At 41.5% G+C, this 15,396-nt stretch overlaps 1 protein-coding gene across 1 annotated transcript in view; it reads right to left on the minus strand.

Moving 5' to 3' along the window:
- The window catches only part of WRN (WRN RecQ like helicase), a 191,810-nt gene that overhangs the window by 61,558 nt on the left and 114,856 nt on the right, over positions 1 to 15,396 (minus strand). Inside the window, exons 21-22 of the mRNA XM_068233620.1 lie at positions 7,563 to 7,733; positions 2,134 to 2,231 (exon numbers count right to left, since the gene is read on the minus strand). Coding sequence (XP_068089721.1) covers positions 2,134 to 2,231; positions 7,563 to 7,733 — 269 coding nt within the window. The remainder of the gene's footprint in view (positions 1 to 2,133; positions 2,232 to 7,562; positions 7,734 to 15,396) is intronic.

Raw genomic sequence — 15,396 nt, forward strand, 5'->3', positions numbered from 1 at the left:
TTTACACATTAGCTTTAAATAGTTTCTCAAAGGCACTACCCACTACAGGTAAAAAACAAATCTAATTTCTCTTCCAAAATGTGAGATTTTTATTTAAGAGGCGTTAGATTCTTTCCTTGCATTGAAGGACATCCAAAACTACTGTAGTATTAGTCCAACAAAGAAATTGTCATCCCTTTCTGTTTTCCTGTATAGAAAGTGTTAAAAAATAGAGTGGTTATCTATGCAAATTAGGCAGTAAAACTGAAAGAGAAATTTAGTCCTATGTCCCGAAAAGTAAGTATGGAAGGCAAAACACATATGTAGTGGAGTAAAGGTTTTAGCTCTAAAAAGTTCAAACGGTCATTACTTCTGTCTATTTTAAAACTGGCCGCTGTTCAGAATTTAATCTTAAAAAGTCAAATCTTAAACATAATAAGTACAAACTAACCGCTCCTAACCTACCAGAATCCCTCAATCCCCTTCTTATATCGATGCCTATGAACCGAACAACTGATACTAACGGACACTCACCTTCTGTTCTCTTTAGTGGCTATTGTGAAATTCTTTGGCTACAGAGTAGCCAGAATTCTGCACCAGATTTACGCTCCTAGTGCCAATAACTTGGTGTGGTAGTTTTGGCTATACAACCAAAATGTAATGCTTATATCTTAGCATGCCCTTTAGCTATAGAATAGTTATACGTCTATATAAATGTTAACAGGCACTTTAGTCAACTAATTTGCTCATCACCACATGTTTCTGCTGTAACACAGGAGTGCTGGGAAAAGGAGTTGAAGCTTTTTTTTTTTGTCCTTCCAATAAACTGCATACTTCTGCTATCCCTTTACAAATTGCCAGTCAACCCCTCCCCCCTAATATATATACACAGCAGTTTTAAAAAGCATGCACATTACAGCATGGGTGTGTTTAAATCCAAGTAAGGCCTGGAACCCACTAGGTTGCGATAGCGATTCCCCGGCGCTTAAATGTGCTATGCAGAGTTTCCAATTTGCGATTCTTTTTTTTTTTTTTTTTATAAAATTATTATACTTACCCTGCGTCCTTCTTCCGTCCGTAGCCCCGCCCCTAAAGGAAGAGGTCATAGCTGCTTCTCTAGGACCAATCGGAGACGCGCCTGTGACCTCTTTCTTTAGGGGGCGGAGCTACGGACGGAAGAAGGTAATCAAGACACCGGGTAAGTATTTAATGCTTTATTTTAAATGTGATCTCTCGGTCCCCAAAGCGCTGCATAATCTCTTTGATAAGCGATTTATGCAACGCTTATGTACTTTGCTTTGAACGCGAAAGCGCTCAAAATGCTGCATGTCCTGCGATTGTGATTACCCCTAATCGCACTAATGGGTTTCCCCTCAATTCATTTGCAAAGAGTTTTTTGGGAATCGCCAGCGATCTCAAAACGCTGCCAAAATTGCCCTAGCGGGTTCCAGGCTCACAGATAATCTGATCTTAGGCCTGGGCGATTTTGGCAGCGTTTTTATATTAAAAAAAAAAAGAAAAAAAGAAAGAATACCAGAATTTTGAGCTGTAAAAGGTGCACAGATCTATGCCCTCTGTTTATACGATTCCATGTTCATGCTTTGTAGATAGGTAGTCAGTTGACTTTGATGCTACATTCCCAGTTTAAATGCTGTGCAATAACACCAGTCTCCTGGGTGGGAGAAGTGTCGCCATGGTACAATGAAGAACATGAAAATCACAGTTGCTTTCATAATGGTTATGCATGTTTAACGCTACAAAACATCCTACCAGAGATCCTTTGTAAATTCCTGTGTACCACCCTCCTCTCCAGGATGTATGCAAAACTGCTTTCTTTCGGTAAAGAGAGCTGTTGGCATCATGTAGACCAAGATCATTTCCAACTACATCAATACAGCAGAATGTGAAGATATTTGAAAACAGCAAAAATGGGTACAGCCAAAGGCTATTCCTTATGGGCAGGCTGAACGAATCCTCCATAAGGAAGAAATTCAAGTTACCGTATGCCTACCGCTTCTCTGTTACACACACACACACACACACACACACACACACACACACACACACACACACACACACACACACACACACACACACACACACACACACACACACACACAAACACACCTTAAAACATTGCTTGAATAGCTATACCTTGTAATAAGAGGTTTTCGAGAGCACAACTCTTCACTTGGCTGCAGGAGGAGGACTGGGGTCGACTGATTCATAGCTTTACTAAGCCAGTTCCTGCCCTATAGAAATACAAAAAAATATAAAATTACAATAATGAATACGAAAGAATAAAAAATTTGTTAGTGTGACAAATCACCTGCCAATCCCTTTGTATTATGCTACAGTTGCCGTACAGGTCTCATCACGTAGAGACTTCTGGAGGCGGAACAACTAGGAGCACAATAAATGATTAAGATTGGTTGGTGTGTCCATACATTATACAGTCTCGATTGTATTTATAATCGGTAAAATAAAATTAGCGATTTAACCTTTGAAATGGTAATGCTGCCACCACTCTCAGTTTGAATTCGGACCGAAGGGACCCTAGCTAGCTATTCTTGAAAGGAAGAAATTGATATTTATAACCTAGCTAACTACCGGTAATCGCAAATTTATAAAAAAAAAAAAAAAGACAATGTGGTAGGGTGTCTCTTTTTTTTTTTTTTTACTAAATACAGTGTTGTCTGAGTCCAGTAAAGCAATAAAGTCTTTGTGAGGAATAATCCAAGATGGAGGATGCTATGTGGCCAATGGCCTTTGTGTGAAAGAATCCAAGAGTCCACCGGGCCTGTCAATTATGGAATTCGACAACAGATGATGAACGAAAACCCTCAGGTCTGGGTGTATCAACCTTTTAAAAACCTTGGCCTGAAGGTAGGGGTTGACATAACAACTGAGGCCCTCCCCTGAAAGAGAAGTTTCCCTCCTCTTACCAGAGCAGCAAATCTGGCAGAACAGGATTGTCATGCACACATTAGTCTGATCAACGAACAAGGTTACTTTGAACCTGTATTTATAAACGATCTTAAGTCCTATCATTCTGAAAATTTCCCAGAAGGTGTGTTAGGCAGGGCCCCGTGATCTATGCAAATGTGAACGACATAAGAGTCTTTTCTCCTATGCAATATGAAGAAAATATGGGAATAGGGAATTTCTGGGTAACAGAAGGTCAGCTGCTTGGAGGTGGTCATTAGATAAGATCAGTCCTTCTGCAGCTCTGGGCAAGGTGTCAGTTCTGGAGACCATGTTCTTCTAGGAAACCTTGGTTTAAGATATCTGTCACAGTGGAGTAATGATTTATAGCTAGTTACACAGCAGGGTATTTGGACACACATTAATTGCCTCCTTTTGAAGCTTGCACTGAAGGCTTGCTAATTACTTCTGTCATTTGGTGAGAGAGCAAAAGTGGCAGCCCTGGCTGCTTGAGACATGGCAATTGGAATGTGTACGGCTTATGACACATTCGATGTGACATACCGAAGGTGTCACAGTTAGACATGTTTTTCAGCCTCAATGTGATTTGTAATGTAGCCATTACAAAGCAATAAAGAAGTTGATTAGTATAGAATTCCAGAAATAGTTGCATGTGTCAGTTGTAAGGTGTTTGGAGGCCTTGCTATATAAAAACCTCCTCTGGTCTAGTACATACAGAAGTCACACCAAATACGATATGTTTTGTAAAGTCAATTCAACTTTGCAGTTAGAATGTAGTCAGACTGAATAAACATGAAAATAAACATGTTTTACTACTGGATGTTTTCATACCATGCATTAACTGCATATGCATCTACCTCCAGGATGAAAGGACAAAATAGATCTTGATGGGCTTCCTCAGACAGTGGAAATGCAGGTGAGCTTTGCTTAGTCGTGAGAGGAGAAGTAATGCCTGGTTATAGATGAACTATGTATTCAGTTTTGTACTTGTGTTGCTGAATCCTTCAACTGGCTGTGCATATACAATGTACGTATGTATTGTACCCACTATTGTCTGTGGTGGACAATCAAACAAAAACAAAAAAAAGGATGAAAGATGGTGTATATAAAAAGTTATACCCAAAATACAGGGGGAGGCACTGACACAGAGTGGATTCCCGCATCTTTGTGAGTGCTGAGCCATACTAAGGAACAGTATGTGATATGATTACTTGTTTATTTTTCCCTGTGAAGGGTTTCCAAAAAATGCATCAGTGCTATACAAACGTGTAGCATGCTCTCTGCTGGGCTGGCTCAATAGCTGTTCATTTACGTTTCAAAGTCATAATCCTAGAACCTCTACACTTCCTAGGCAGCTATTGTTTGCTCTTTACAGTTTACTATCTCAACCACAAAATTATTCTGATAGAAGTTTCATTACGGCTACTAAGGATGTGCTAAATATAAATTTGAACCTGAGGCGGTAAAAAGAAAAATAAGTTACCTACTTACCCGAGGTAGAGGGAAGCCCATTCCCTCCTGGATCCCACTACCGCCACACATGGACCCTCTGAACATATTCGATAGCTTATTGGATACCTTCTCACGGTTGCGTTCCCTGACGTGCACTAGCATAGCCATACTGTGCCTGCACAATTATTTCCACACTGGCTCTGTAAACTGAAGCCAATCATCCACGATTGCCTCTGTGCTACTGCACAGGCAAAGCCATACTTGCGCAGGTGCAGAACGGCCATATTTGTGCATAAGGGGAACACGTCTGCAAACTAAAAGAGGGTCCCATCCAGCTGTGGTGGGGGCAAGGAGGACATGGGAAGCCTTCCCTCTTTTTAGGTAAGTATTGAACTTTGTTAATGAAAAGCGCATTGACCAGACGTCCCTAGGATGCGCGACCTCTTGTTCTGTCCATGCCACCACCTCTATATCCAGGGATGGCAGTTTAGCCCATGCTCTCGGAGGTATACTATTGGCACTGATGTTATACTTCTTGTATGTCGACCTATGGAATAAATGCAAAATGCAGCACAGACGGAATGTGCACGTGTTAACTTTTTTCTACTGATGGATCATACACAGATTGCTTCCTTCTTCACCATTTGACGGAGCACACATCCAGGAGTCCTTACATAGAAGTGGCCAGCTACCGTGGTGAAAGAAATGTACTTTTTCGCTTTGACTTATTGATTATCTTTAGGGAAGTGTATCCTTATCTGCTTTCTAATTTACATAAAAAGTATTTACTTTTCCTTTTTCCTGCTGCCTCAGGTTTGCTTTAAATCCGAAAGGTAACTGCGACAATTCAGCTTCAAGTGACACAGAGGTGGAACTAAAATACTGCACATGCACTGTACAAGTACAAAAACCTCTGGTTCAAAGTTCACCGAATTAATCTAGCCGTGACCACCGCTGGAGTAAATTACAGATACAAGGAGCATCTTTGGAGAGAAGAAATACATAGGTAAGGGTCTGCAAACATGCCCACACCACTGTTTCCCCTTTTATTTTGCCTCGGGAACTGCAGTGAAAATGTCATGAAAAAAGTGCTTCATTTTTACAATAATTATTTATAAATCATTTAGTAAGTGTTTACCCATTTTAAAATCTTTCCTCTCCACAATTTACATTCTGAAATGTATCACATGGTGACATCTTTACTGCTGGCAGGTTATGTCTGTGGAAGGAGATGCTGCTTTTTTGGCAGTTGGAAACAGCAGTTTCCAACCGGGTTCCCATAGTGTGATTTTAGTACCTAGGTGCTGACATCACACTGTGGGAGGGTTTCAATTCACAATATCAGCCATACAGAGCCCCCTGATGATCCGTTTGAGAAAAGGAAAAGATTTCTCATAGGAAAGGAGGTATCAGCTACTGATTGGGATGATGTTCAATCCTTGGCTACAGTTCCTCTTTAAAGTGTAACTGTCGGGCATAAAATCAATTCTTTATTTTTATCTGATAAACAAGTAATAAGGATGCTAACCAGGCAAGCCAAAAGTTAAAAATCACTATTACTTTTCTTGTCGATAATCATTCCCCAGTTTACCTGACTCTTATTTGGTACATTGCCACACAAAGGAAGCTGCAGGGCATGCTGGGTTGTCTTTTTTTGCTGCTTTACATTCCTCTCAGTCTTAAAGGGAACCTTAACTGAGAGGGATATGGATGTTTCCTTTTAAGCAATACCAGTTGCCTGACTCTCCTGCTGATCTCTTTGGCTGCAGTAGTGGCTGGATCACAGACCTGAAACAAGCATGCAGCTAATCCAGTCTGGCTTCAGTCAGAGCACCTGGTCTGCATGCTTGTTGAGGAGCTGTGGCTAAAAGTATTAGAGAGACAGAATCAGCAGGAGAGTCAGGCAACTGGTATTATTTTAAAAGGAAAAATTCATATCATTCTCAGTTTAGGTTCCCTTTAACTACTGCAGCCTGATTGTGTGAAGCCTCCACCCCCCCCCCCTCCCCCCTCACCTCACACCATTTTCCCCTGCCACACCTCTGTTTCTCTATGTCTGACCAATATTTGCCATGCTGAGACAATGCACTTTCTCTTGCAGAGCTTGGGGGGAGTGCCTGAAGACAATCATCATACACTATCAGGCAGAGGAGAGTAAGGGAGGAAATGGCATCAGGATTGGCTTAAAGATGCACAGTTAAAATGGAGAATCCTAAGAAGGATTTTCTCTTTTTTTTTTACTATAGAAAAATCACTGCAATAATTTCTGGACAGCATTGGGCAGTCATTTTTAGGCATAGGCATTCCATGCTATTGCAGGATGAGGGGCACCATGACCCTGGATTAAGCACTGCCACCGGATGAAGCCATGTCCCTGACTAAGCCCCGCCCCATGGGTGTTGTGTGGGTGTGTGTGTGTGTAGCAGCAAGTTCGGTGTCCTGAAGAGCAGCAGCATTGCAGGTCCCTGTAGAGCAGACATCACATAGTCTGGAAAGTGTAAGTTGTAGACAGCCTGTCCCCATGTACCCCCCCCCCCCTTCTTTCTGTCTCCTGTGCCACATCTACACCATGTGTGTCCTTCAGTCCCCCTGTGCCTCCATCTGTTCCCGTCAGTCTCCTTTTGCGCTTCCTCTTGTCCCCGGTGTGTCTCCTTCTGCCCCTCTTTGTGACTCCTTCTGGCCCTTGTGCCTCCTTCTGTCCCTTCCTCTGTACCCATGCCACCTTCTGTCCACTTGTGCTACCTCTTCCACCCTGTGCATCACTCTGTACCACTGTGTCTGGGCTTTTTCTGTCCCTCTTTATTCCTCCCACTGTCCCTCAGTAGCACAAGGGAACATAAGAAAGCACCATCTGTTCCCTTCCTGCACTCCCCCAGCCCAGTGTGTAAATGCAGAGTATAGCGCAGCAGAAGCTGTGCTTTCATCCACCTATCGTCCAGTCCAGTGCTGTGTGACCATCCTGTGTCTCATGCTCCCTTTCCTTACTTTAATACATCTCTCTGTACTTGATAAGGTTTGCGGCTTCATGTCACTACAGTGGTTGGGGCCCCATGTTTTTTTTTGTGTTAAGGTTGGGGGGGAGGGGGGGGGGATGGGTGACACAGGACTTCATACCTGGAGTGACAAAAAGGCTAGAAACGCCACTAGCATTGGCATTCCACATTGATAGCTCTGCAATGTCTTACCTTTCCTGTAAGGCCACAGGTAGTTGCAAACTTGTTGAAACCACTGGACTCTTCAAGGTATCCTTCAGTGATTAACAGCCGTGCCAAAGCCTTCCAAAAAACCTCAGTCTGAGATTTACCTTTACCGAACAAGGGGTGTCGGCGAAATTTTTCTGGCAAACGCTGAGACGTCTATAAATGAAAAGGCAGACAAAGGGAAGAAATACATATGAGACTATAGTCAGTGGTATTGGTAGTATTTAAAATCAAGACAACAGTGTGAGAGAGATTATAATGTATTATAAAACGTGCTTAATGTACACCTGGAACTGAGAGGAATATGGAGGCTGACCTATTTATTCCCTTTTAAACAATACAGATTGCCGAGCTGTCCTACTGAGCCTCTGCCTCTAATACTTTTAGTCAAAGACCCTGAACAAGCATGCAGCAGATCAGATGTTACTGAAGTCTGCCTGGATTAGCCAAGTGCTTGTTTCAGATGCACGATTCAGACACTACTGCAGCCAAAGAGATCCACAGCATTGCCTGGCAACTGGTTCAAAATAAACAAGGCATCCACCATAACCCTCTCAGTTCAGGTGTACTTTAATGATAGGATCTATGAGAATATAACCCACTAATATGGTACTTAACCGAATTTGCATTTCCAGTGCATGCTAGAAAGTGATATGGAAAACCACCCCTCAGACAGCAATAAAACTTTACAGAGTTTCTATCTTTTTGGAGAACAGACATTTGGATTTCTGTATTACCTTGAAAATTGTTTACTATGCAGTACCAAGCTAAAGGTACTGCATAGTAAGAAAACTTGATAAGTCCATGCATTGCATCTGTTCTAATGGCTAGACCTTTATAAACACCTACCCAGAAATCAAGAATTGTAACCATGCCTCAGATTTCTCTTACACAAACCATAAACTTCCAAATCTCCCATACATAAGATGCTTATTAGATATACAACAACACAGAACAGAGAACAGCCCTTTTTAATTTGTTGGATAGCTTTTGGATTTTAATAGCACCCTCTTTAGACCCAAGCAGTTAACTGGAATAGGACCATACTAGGATAGAGCAATGGGCCATGTTTTAAAAGGCTCCTACTGGAGGAAAACCTTCATAGGCTTCCAAAGGAATCGAAAACCAAGCTCTTATTTGACACCAAGATATCAGAATAACATTCACATGCTTCATTACAATTTTTGTTAATTACTCTGGGTAGCAATGTTAATTGTGGAATCACGGGCTTTCACAGGAATAGATTGTGAGTGCCTCTGACACAGGTGCTGGTGGACAGGTGCCCCCCAGTTTAGGTAGTGACCAGGACCCCCAAAGTTTAGGTGGTGACAGGAACCCCCCTGTTTTAGGTGGTGACAGGAACCCCCAAGTTTAGTGACAGGCACCCCCCCCCCCCTCCCAGTTTAGGTGGTGACAGGTGCCGCCAGTTTAGATAAACACAGGGACCACCCAAGTTTAGTGACAGGGACTCCTCCCAGTTTAGGTAGTGACAGGGACCCCCCCCCCCAGTTCAGGTAAAGACAGGGACCCCCCCAGTTCAGGTAAAGACAGGGACCCCCCCAGTTCAGGTAAAGACAGGGACCCCCCCAGTTTAGTGACAGGGACAACCATAGTTTAGGCGGTGACAGATGCCCTTCTAGTTTTAGGTAGTTAAAGGGACCCCCACCGTACTCACCATGATGTCAGACCTCAGATCTGCACCAATGTGTTCCATCCCCGCTGCCTAAATCATGTAACAGGCAGCGTCATTTAGACCTCTGAACAACCGGTGACCAGTGAGAAGCAGGAGCTGCATATGCGGTAGTGACATATGACGTCACTCCTGCATATTAGTGCGGTGTCCACCAGGTCTGAGTGACGCTGACTGTTACATGATAGCCAGCAGGGATGGGACACAGCAGGCGGACACAAGGAGGCAGTGGTGCCGGCCTGTGACGGGGCAGGCATGGCGCCAGAGCCATGCCTGCACCCCTGAAGATATGCGTCTGCCCTGGTTTGTTTGGCCAGGCGGGCGGCTGTTGCCCTGGGGGGGTCGGGTGGTGCCTGACCCATCTTGCCCTATGCTTCAAACGCCCATGGGTGGAATGGTGCCTGCCAGCTGCAAGTGACTTAGCAAGGAAATATGTCTGCTGACAGGGACAACCAGAGTTGAGAGAATACATTTCATACTTTTGATTTCTGTGTAGTAGCAAACAGGTCTGTATTTGGTCGACCTCACTGTGTACTTAACCGCTGGATCACCTCCTGTTTCTGTTCCCACTCTGGCTGCCGTGCCACCTGATAACTTGTTTAAAGTCTCCTTCAGCTGAATTTTTGAAATTGTGAGTAAATTCTCTTCTGCCTAGGAGGATATCTGAGCACAAACTTAGGAGGTGCTGCCTTTTCTTTATATAGGATGTTAGTTTAACCGGTTCAGCGCCGCGGTCCGAAAATCTCATGCATCCGAGCAACGTTCACCTCCCATTCATTCGCCTATAACTTTATTGCTACTTATCACAATGAATTGATCTATAGCTCGTTTTTTCCGCCACCAATTAGGCTTTCTGTGGGTGATACATTTTGCTAAGAGCCACTTTACTGTAAATGCATTTTAACAGGAAGAATAAGAAAAAAACGGAAGAAATTCATTATTTCTCAGTTTTTGGCCATTATAGTTTGAAATTAATATACGCTACCGTAATTAAAACGCATGTATTTTATTTGCCCATCTGTCCCGCTTATTATACCATTTAAACGATGTCCCTATCACAATTTATGGTGCCGATATTTCATTTAGAAATAAAGGTGCATTTTTTCAATTTGCGTCCATCACTATTTATAAGCTTATAATTTTAAATAATATAATAACATATTCTCTTGACATGCATATTTAAAAAGTTCAGACCCTTGGGTAACTATTTATGTTGTTTTTTTTTTTTTTTTTAATTGTTGTTTTTTTTTTTTTTAAAATAAAAAAAGTGTATGTGGGTAATTTTTGGTGTGGGAGGGAAACTGCTAATTTTAAATGTAAAATAATGTTTTTTTTTTATCAAAAATGTATGTGGGTGCAGTTTACTATTTGGCCACAAGATGGCCACAGTGAAAAAAGTCCTAGATGCGAACCAGCTCGCATCTAGGAACTAAAATGCTGAGAAGTTGTTTCCTGGGGGCAGAAATACCGCGCTCTCTGGAGAGAAAGCGTCGGTATTTCTGCGGGGAAGTTAGATCGGTGAATGGGAATTATATTCCCATTCACTGATCGGGGGGCTAGCGGCGGGCAGCGGGAGCGCGCGCGGGGGCGCGCCCGATCGCGCGCACGAGCCGGCGGCAGCACCAGTGCCTATCTGGACGAGGAAGCTCGTCCAGATAGGCCGAACTGGTTAAATTATCAAAAAGAAAAAAAAATGAAAAAAATAAGATGTCTCTTTAAACCTAAGGGCCCGTGCGGTTGTATGCGAATTCACATACGATTTCGCATGGATGACTATGTATGCGAATTTAACCATGGCAGTGCCTGTGTGCTTTTCCATTGTTTCTACATGAAATCGTATGCGAATTTGCATGCAAATTTGCATACCAAAACCGCATGCGAATTTCCTATTAAATACATTGTATGCGAATCACATAGCGGTGTGCGAATTCTAATGGCTCTGCCATGCAGATTTTTTCTGCACAAAAAAACACTCAGAAATCCTGACAAGTGGAAACAGCCCCATCCACTTGTATTGTCTATGTGAATCTGCATGCAGGAAACGCAGGCCTGGAACCCACATGCATTTTTTTCAAGCATTTTGGCAAAGTCTGTATTTTCAAAATGTTCAAAAATGCTAACTCACTCACTTGAATGAGAATTGCAGCAAAATCACAGCTAAGAATTTAGCCTATTTTGCAGTGATTCACATATCAAGTGAATAAGAGACCATTTTTCAAAATGCAAACGCTTCCAAAACGCTGGCAAACATGCTGCAAGTGGGTTCTAGACCCTTACAACCCTTCTTGCTGAATTGTAAAAAGTTACATAAGTATGGAACATAATAAGGCAACCAGACAAAAAAAAGTTAAATTGTGTTATACAATTCAGCAAGAAGGGTTGTGTTATACAATTGTCATACAACTTAGGGCATTTGACAAACATATGGTTATCCTGTTTGCTAAAAAAGAGGTTTTTGCTTGTTGGACTTGGAAGGAGAACTGGATTCAAATCTTGGCTCTTCCTATTCAGTAAGCCAGCAACTATTCAGTAAAGAATTCTTTGCAAGACTCCCTAACACAACTACTGAGTGCGCTCTAGTAGCTGCCTTGCAACCGCTTTGACTCAGACAGGAGAAATGGGTTATACAAATATAGGAATTATCATTAATATTTTTTATCTGGTCTTCTCCTCCTGGTTATTCAAGGGGCTAATTAACCCTCAAAATAGCTCTTTAAATCTATATTCAGATGCTAGATTTTTGCTGTCAATTATTCTTAGTTTGAATGAAAATCTAGTGTACTTACAGCTGTCCCATGACATTGTTTTTGTGACTAAACAAGATAAATTGCAAAATACCAAATGATTACTAAAGTCTTAAAATGTTTCTTCCTGCCGCTGGATAATGCTTTCTTATTCAACGCTACTGCCCCCCCAACAAAATAGATCTGCTTGGCTGTATCGACAATTTGTAGTTTGTTACCAAACTGAGCAATTAACTGTGTACTTGAGCAACAACGATTGAGTATAGGAAGGAATCTTAAAGCCCCATACACATATACAAAGGCATGTTTCCTGGCAGGTATTGGCACCCAATCGCTCAGGAGACACTCCAGGGCTGACATTGTTCACACATGACGTTTTCTAATCCTGCAGAGTGGGAGTGATGTCATGCAGAGGGTGAGGTAAGTGGGGAAAACTATGCTCTGTCTAGGATGTTGTTTTGCAGAAGCAATCTGCCAGGCCGGATCGCTGACCGAGCGGCTCAGAGGGGTCAATCAACTTTCTGGTGCAACTTTCCTGTTCGAATACTGTAGAAAAATTATTTGTATTCTGTGCTCACTTTGTATCTTCAAAAATATGACAGTAACAAAGTATAGAACTGCCACCTGAACTTACTGTATATGTCCAAAGAAGTAGACAATCTTTATTTACAGTTACAACTAAACAGTAACAGGAACAAGGGATTTGAAAACAAAAAATGATGCATTGGTATTTAATAGCTCTTTTTATGCTCGATTTAAACTGCAGGTTAACAATCTGAGTTTGATACATGGTTTATTAACAGACACACTGTATAATAATTAAGTGAAACTGATATCTTAACATTAAAAGCAACACACAATGAAACCTCAAATCACTTATGATTACTGCCTTTGCAGACACAAAGCTAACATTGACTCTTCTCAGCAACATCTCATTAAATGTGATCAGACATAGCAAACCACTTATTTTTTCTTTACTTTAGAGGTTTCCTTTCTCGGGATCTCTTTATCTTCCACCGTAACAAAGGCGGTATAAAATTTCATGAAAGACAACTTCTTAATTTGAAAGTTCCCAGGAGGACTTCTGACTACAGCAGGGCGACTCGTTTTAATATAATAGACGAAACCTGATCCCCCCTCCTGTGGTCTATTTTGGGACTGCCTGAAAGCCCATCTGCAGCTAGTTATCTGAGGGATAAAGTGTACAGGAGGATGGAAAACAAAAATAATAATTTCATCAGGAAAATGAGTTTTTTTTTCATGTAATGGATAGACTGAATTATACTGACAATTATTCGAACTTTTTAAACTACAAATTCAACAGCAAAAGTACTTTTATTTACATGTATATTAATATTCAGAAGTACATACTGTATGTAAAAAAATTTACATGTTGTTGAAGTGAACCTGAAGTGAAAGGCATATAGAGGCTATGCATTTCCTATTAAACAATACTAGTTGCCTGGCATCCGGCTGATCTCTTTGACTGCAGTGGTTTCTGAAACACCCAGCTGAAACAAACTAAGGCCTGGTGCACACCAGAGGAGTTTTTCTGAGCGGTTTGAGTTTTTAAATCTGCTGCTAATGTTATCCTATGTGTCTGTGCACACTGGAGCAATGAGGTTTTGTAAAAAAAAACCCATAGCATTACATTGGGAAGAGCTTTTAGAGGTTTCAAACGCTCTTCCCAATGTATTGCTATGTTTTTTTTTTTTACAAAACCTCATTGCTCCAGTGTGCACAGACACATAGGACAACATTAGCAGCAGATTTAAAAACTCAAACCGCTTAGAAAAACTCCTCTGATGTGCACCAGGTCATACAGCTTATCTTGTCAGAAACATCTCATCTGCATGCTTGTTCAGAGTTTGTGGCTAAAGTATTAGCGGCAGATGATGAGCAGGACAGCCAGGCAACTGGTATTGTTTAAAAGATAATAACTGTCAGCCTCCATAACTCTGTCACCAGAAAGCTCAGCATTTATCTGGCTGAACAACAAAAAGTGCTCTGTATTATCTGCACATCTTTGCCAGGGACATGCTGAAAACATGTATGACACTACCAGAGTGCTGCATTTGCTCAGGTTGTCTGTGGCAGAATGGCTCATTTGTTCAGGATGCTTCCTGGTGGAAGGATTTGTTTGCTCAACATATCTTTGTCATTATGCAACACTAAGGGTCCTTTTACACGTAATCAGTTGCTCTCAGTTAAAATAGAAAGAAAACTAATTTTCAAAGTAAGTCCCATGTTTTCCTATGGCACCTTTCACACTTAACGCGTTTTAACTGAAATCTTCTTCCCAATGCACTGCTATGGAAAAACCACGTACCAACGCGCACTAACGCACACCAACTGATTAAGTGTAAAAGGGCCCTTAATCAGTTGGTGTGCGTTAGTACGCGTTTTTTCCATAGCAGTGCATTGTGACAAAGATTTCAGTTAAAACGCGTTAAGTGTGAAAGGTGCCATAGGAAAACATGGGACTTACTTTGAAAATTAGTTTTCTGTTTTAAATGAGGCCCAGTTTACACTCAATCAGTTGGTATGCGTTGGTATGCGTTAGTACGCGTCAGCGTGCGTTGGTATGCGTTTTTTCCATAGCAGTGCATTGGGAAGAAGATTTCAGTTAAAAAACGCGTTATACTTATCTGCTGTGTTGGGCATGCGTTTGTGTTAGTACGCGTTTTTTCCCGAAATGTAATAGAAAACCTATTTGCTACAATTCCCACATGCTGGCATCCGCAATAAAAAAAAAAAAAAAAAAAAAAAAGGTACTGTACTTTTTTTTTTTTGCAGATGCCAGTGTGTGGGGATTGTAGCAAAAAGGTTTTCCATTACATTTCAGGAAAAACTGCATACTAACACAAATGTATGCCCAACACAGTGGATTAAGTGTAAAAGGGCCCTTAAAGAGAACCTGAACTGAAAATAAAAAGTCAAAATAATCATACACAGGTCATACTTACCTCCTGTGTAGTCTACTCCTCAATCGCTTTCTCCTCTCCTGCGTCCCGTTTGTCCACTATGATCAATGGAATTCTCTGCCCTCCATTTTAAAAATGGTTATTACCCCTTAACAGCTTCCTGGTCAGCACACTGTTAAACTGTAATATCACCTAGTTGAGCCATAGGGTAACATGGACATTACCTTGCACATTCACAGTTGTAACTGACAGCTGCTGATATATCCCTGACAGCAACTGGCCTATTTCAGTTCTGACAAAATATTGTCAGAACTGGAAGGGATCACTGTAAGAAGAAAATAGTGAGCCTCTGAGAGGAACGAATAGTGAGGTTAGTATGTAATATTAATGTGCAGCTATGTCATGTATTTATTTTAAATAATTTTACTCGCTTCAGGTTCCCTGTAAGTGTGAATTGTGCC

This window comes from Hyperolius riggenbachi, chromosome 1 (genome assembly GCF_040937935.1).
Source record: "Hyperolius riggenbachi isolate aHypRig1 chromosome 1, aHypRig1.pri, whole genome shotgun sequence".
Taxonomy (NCBI): domain Eukaryota; kingdom Metazoa; phylum Chordata; class Amphibia; order Anura; family Hyperoliidae; genus Hyperolius; species Hyperolius riggenbachi.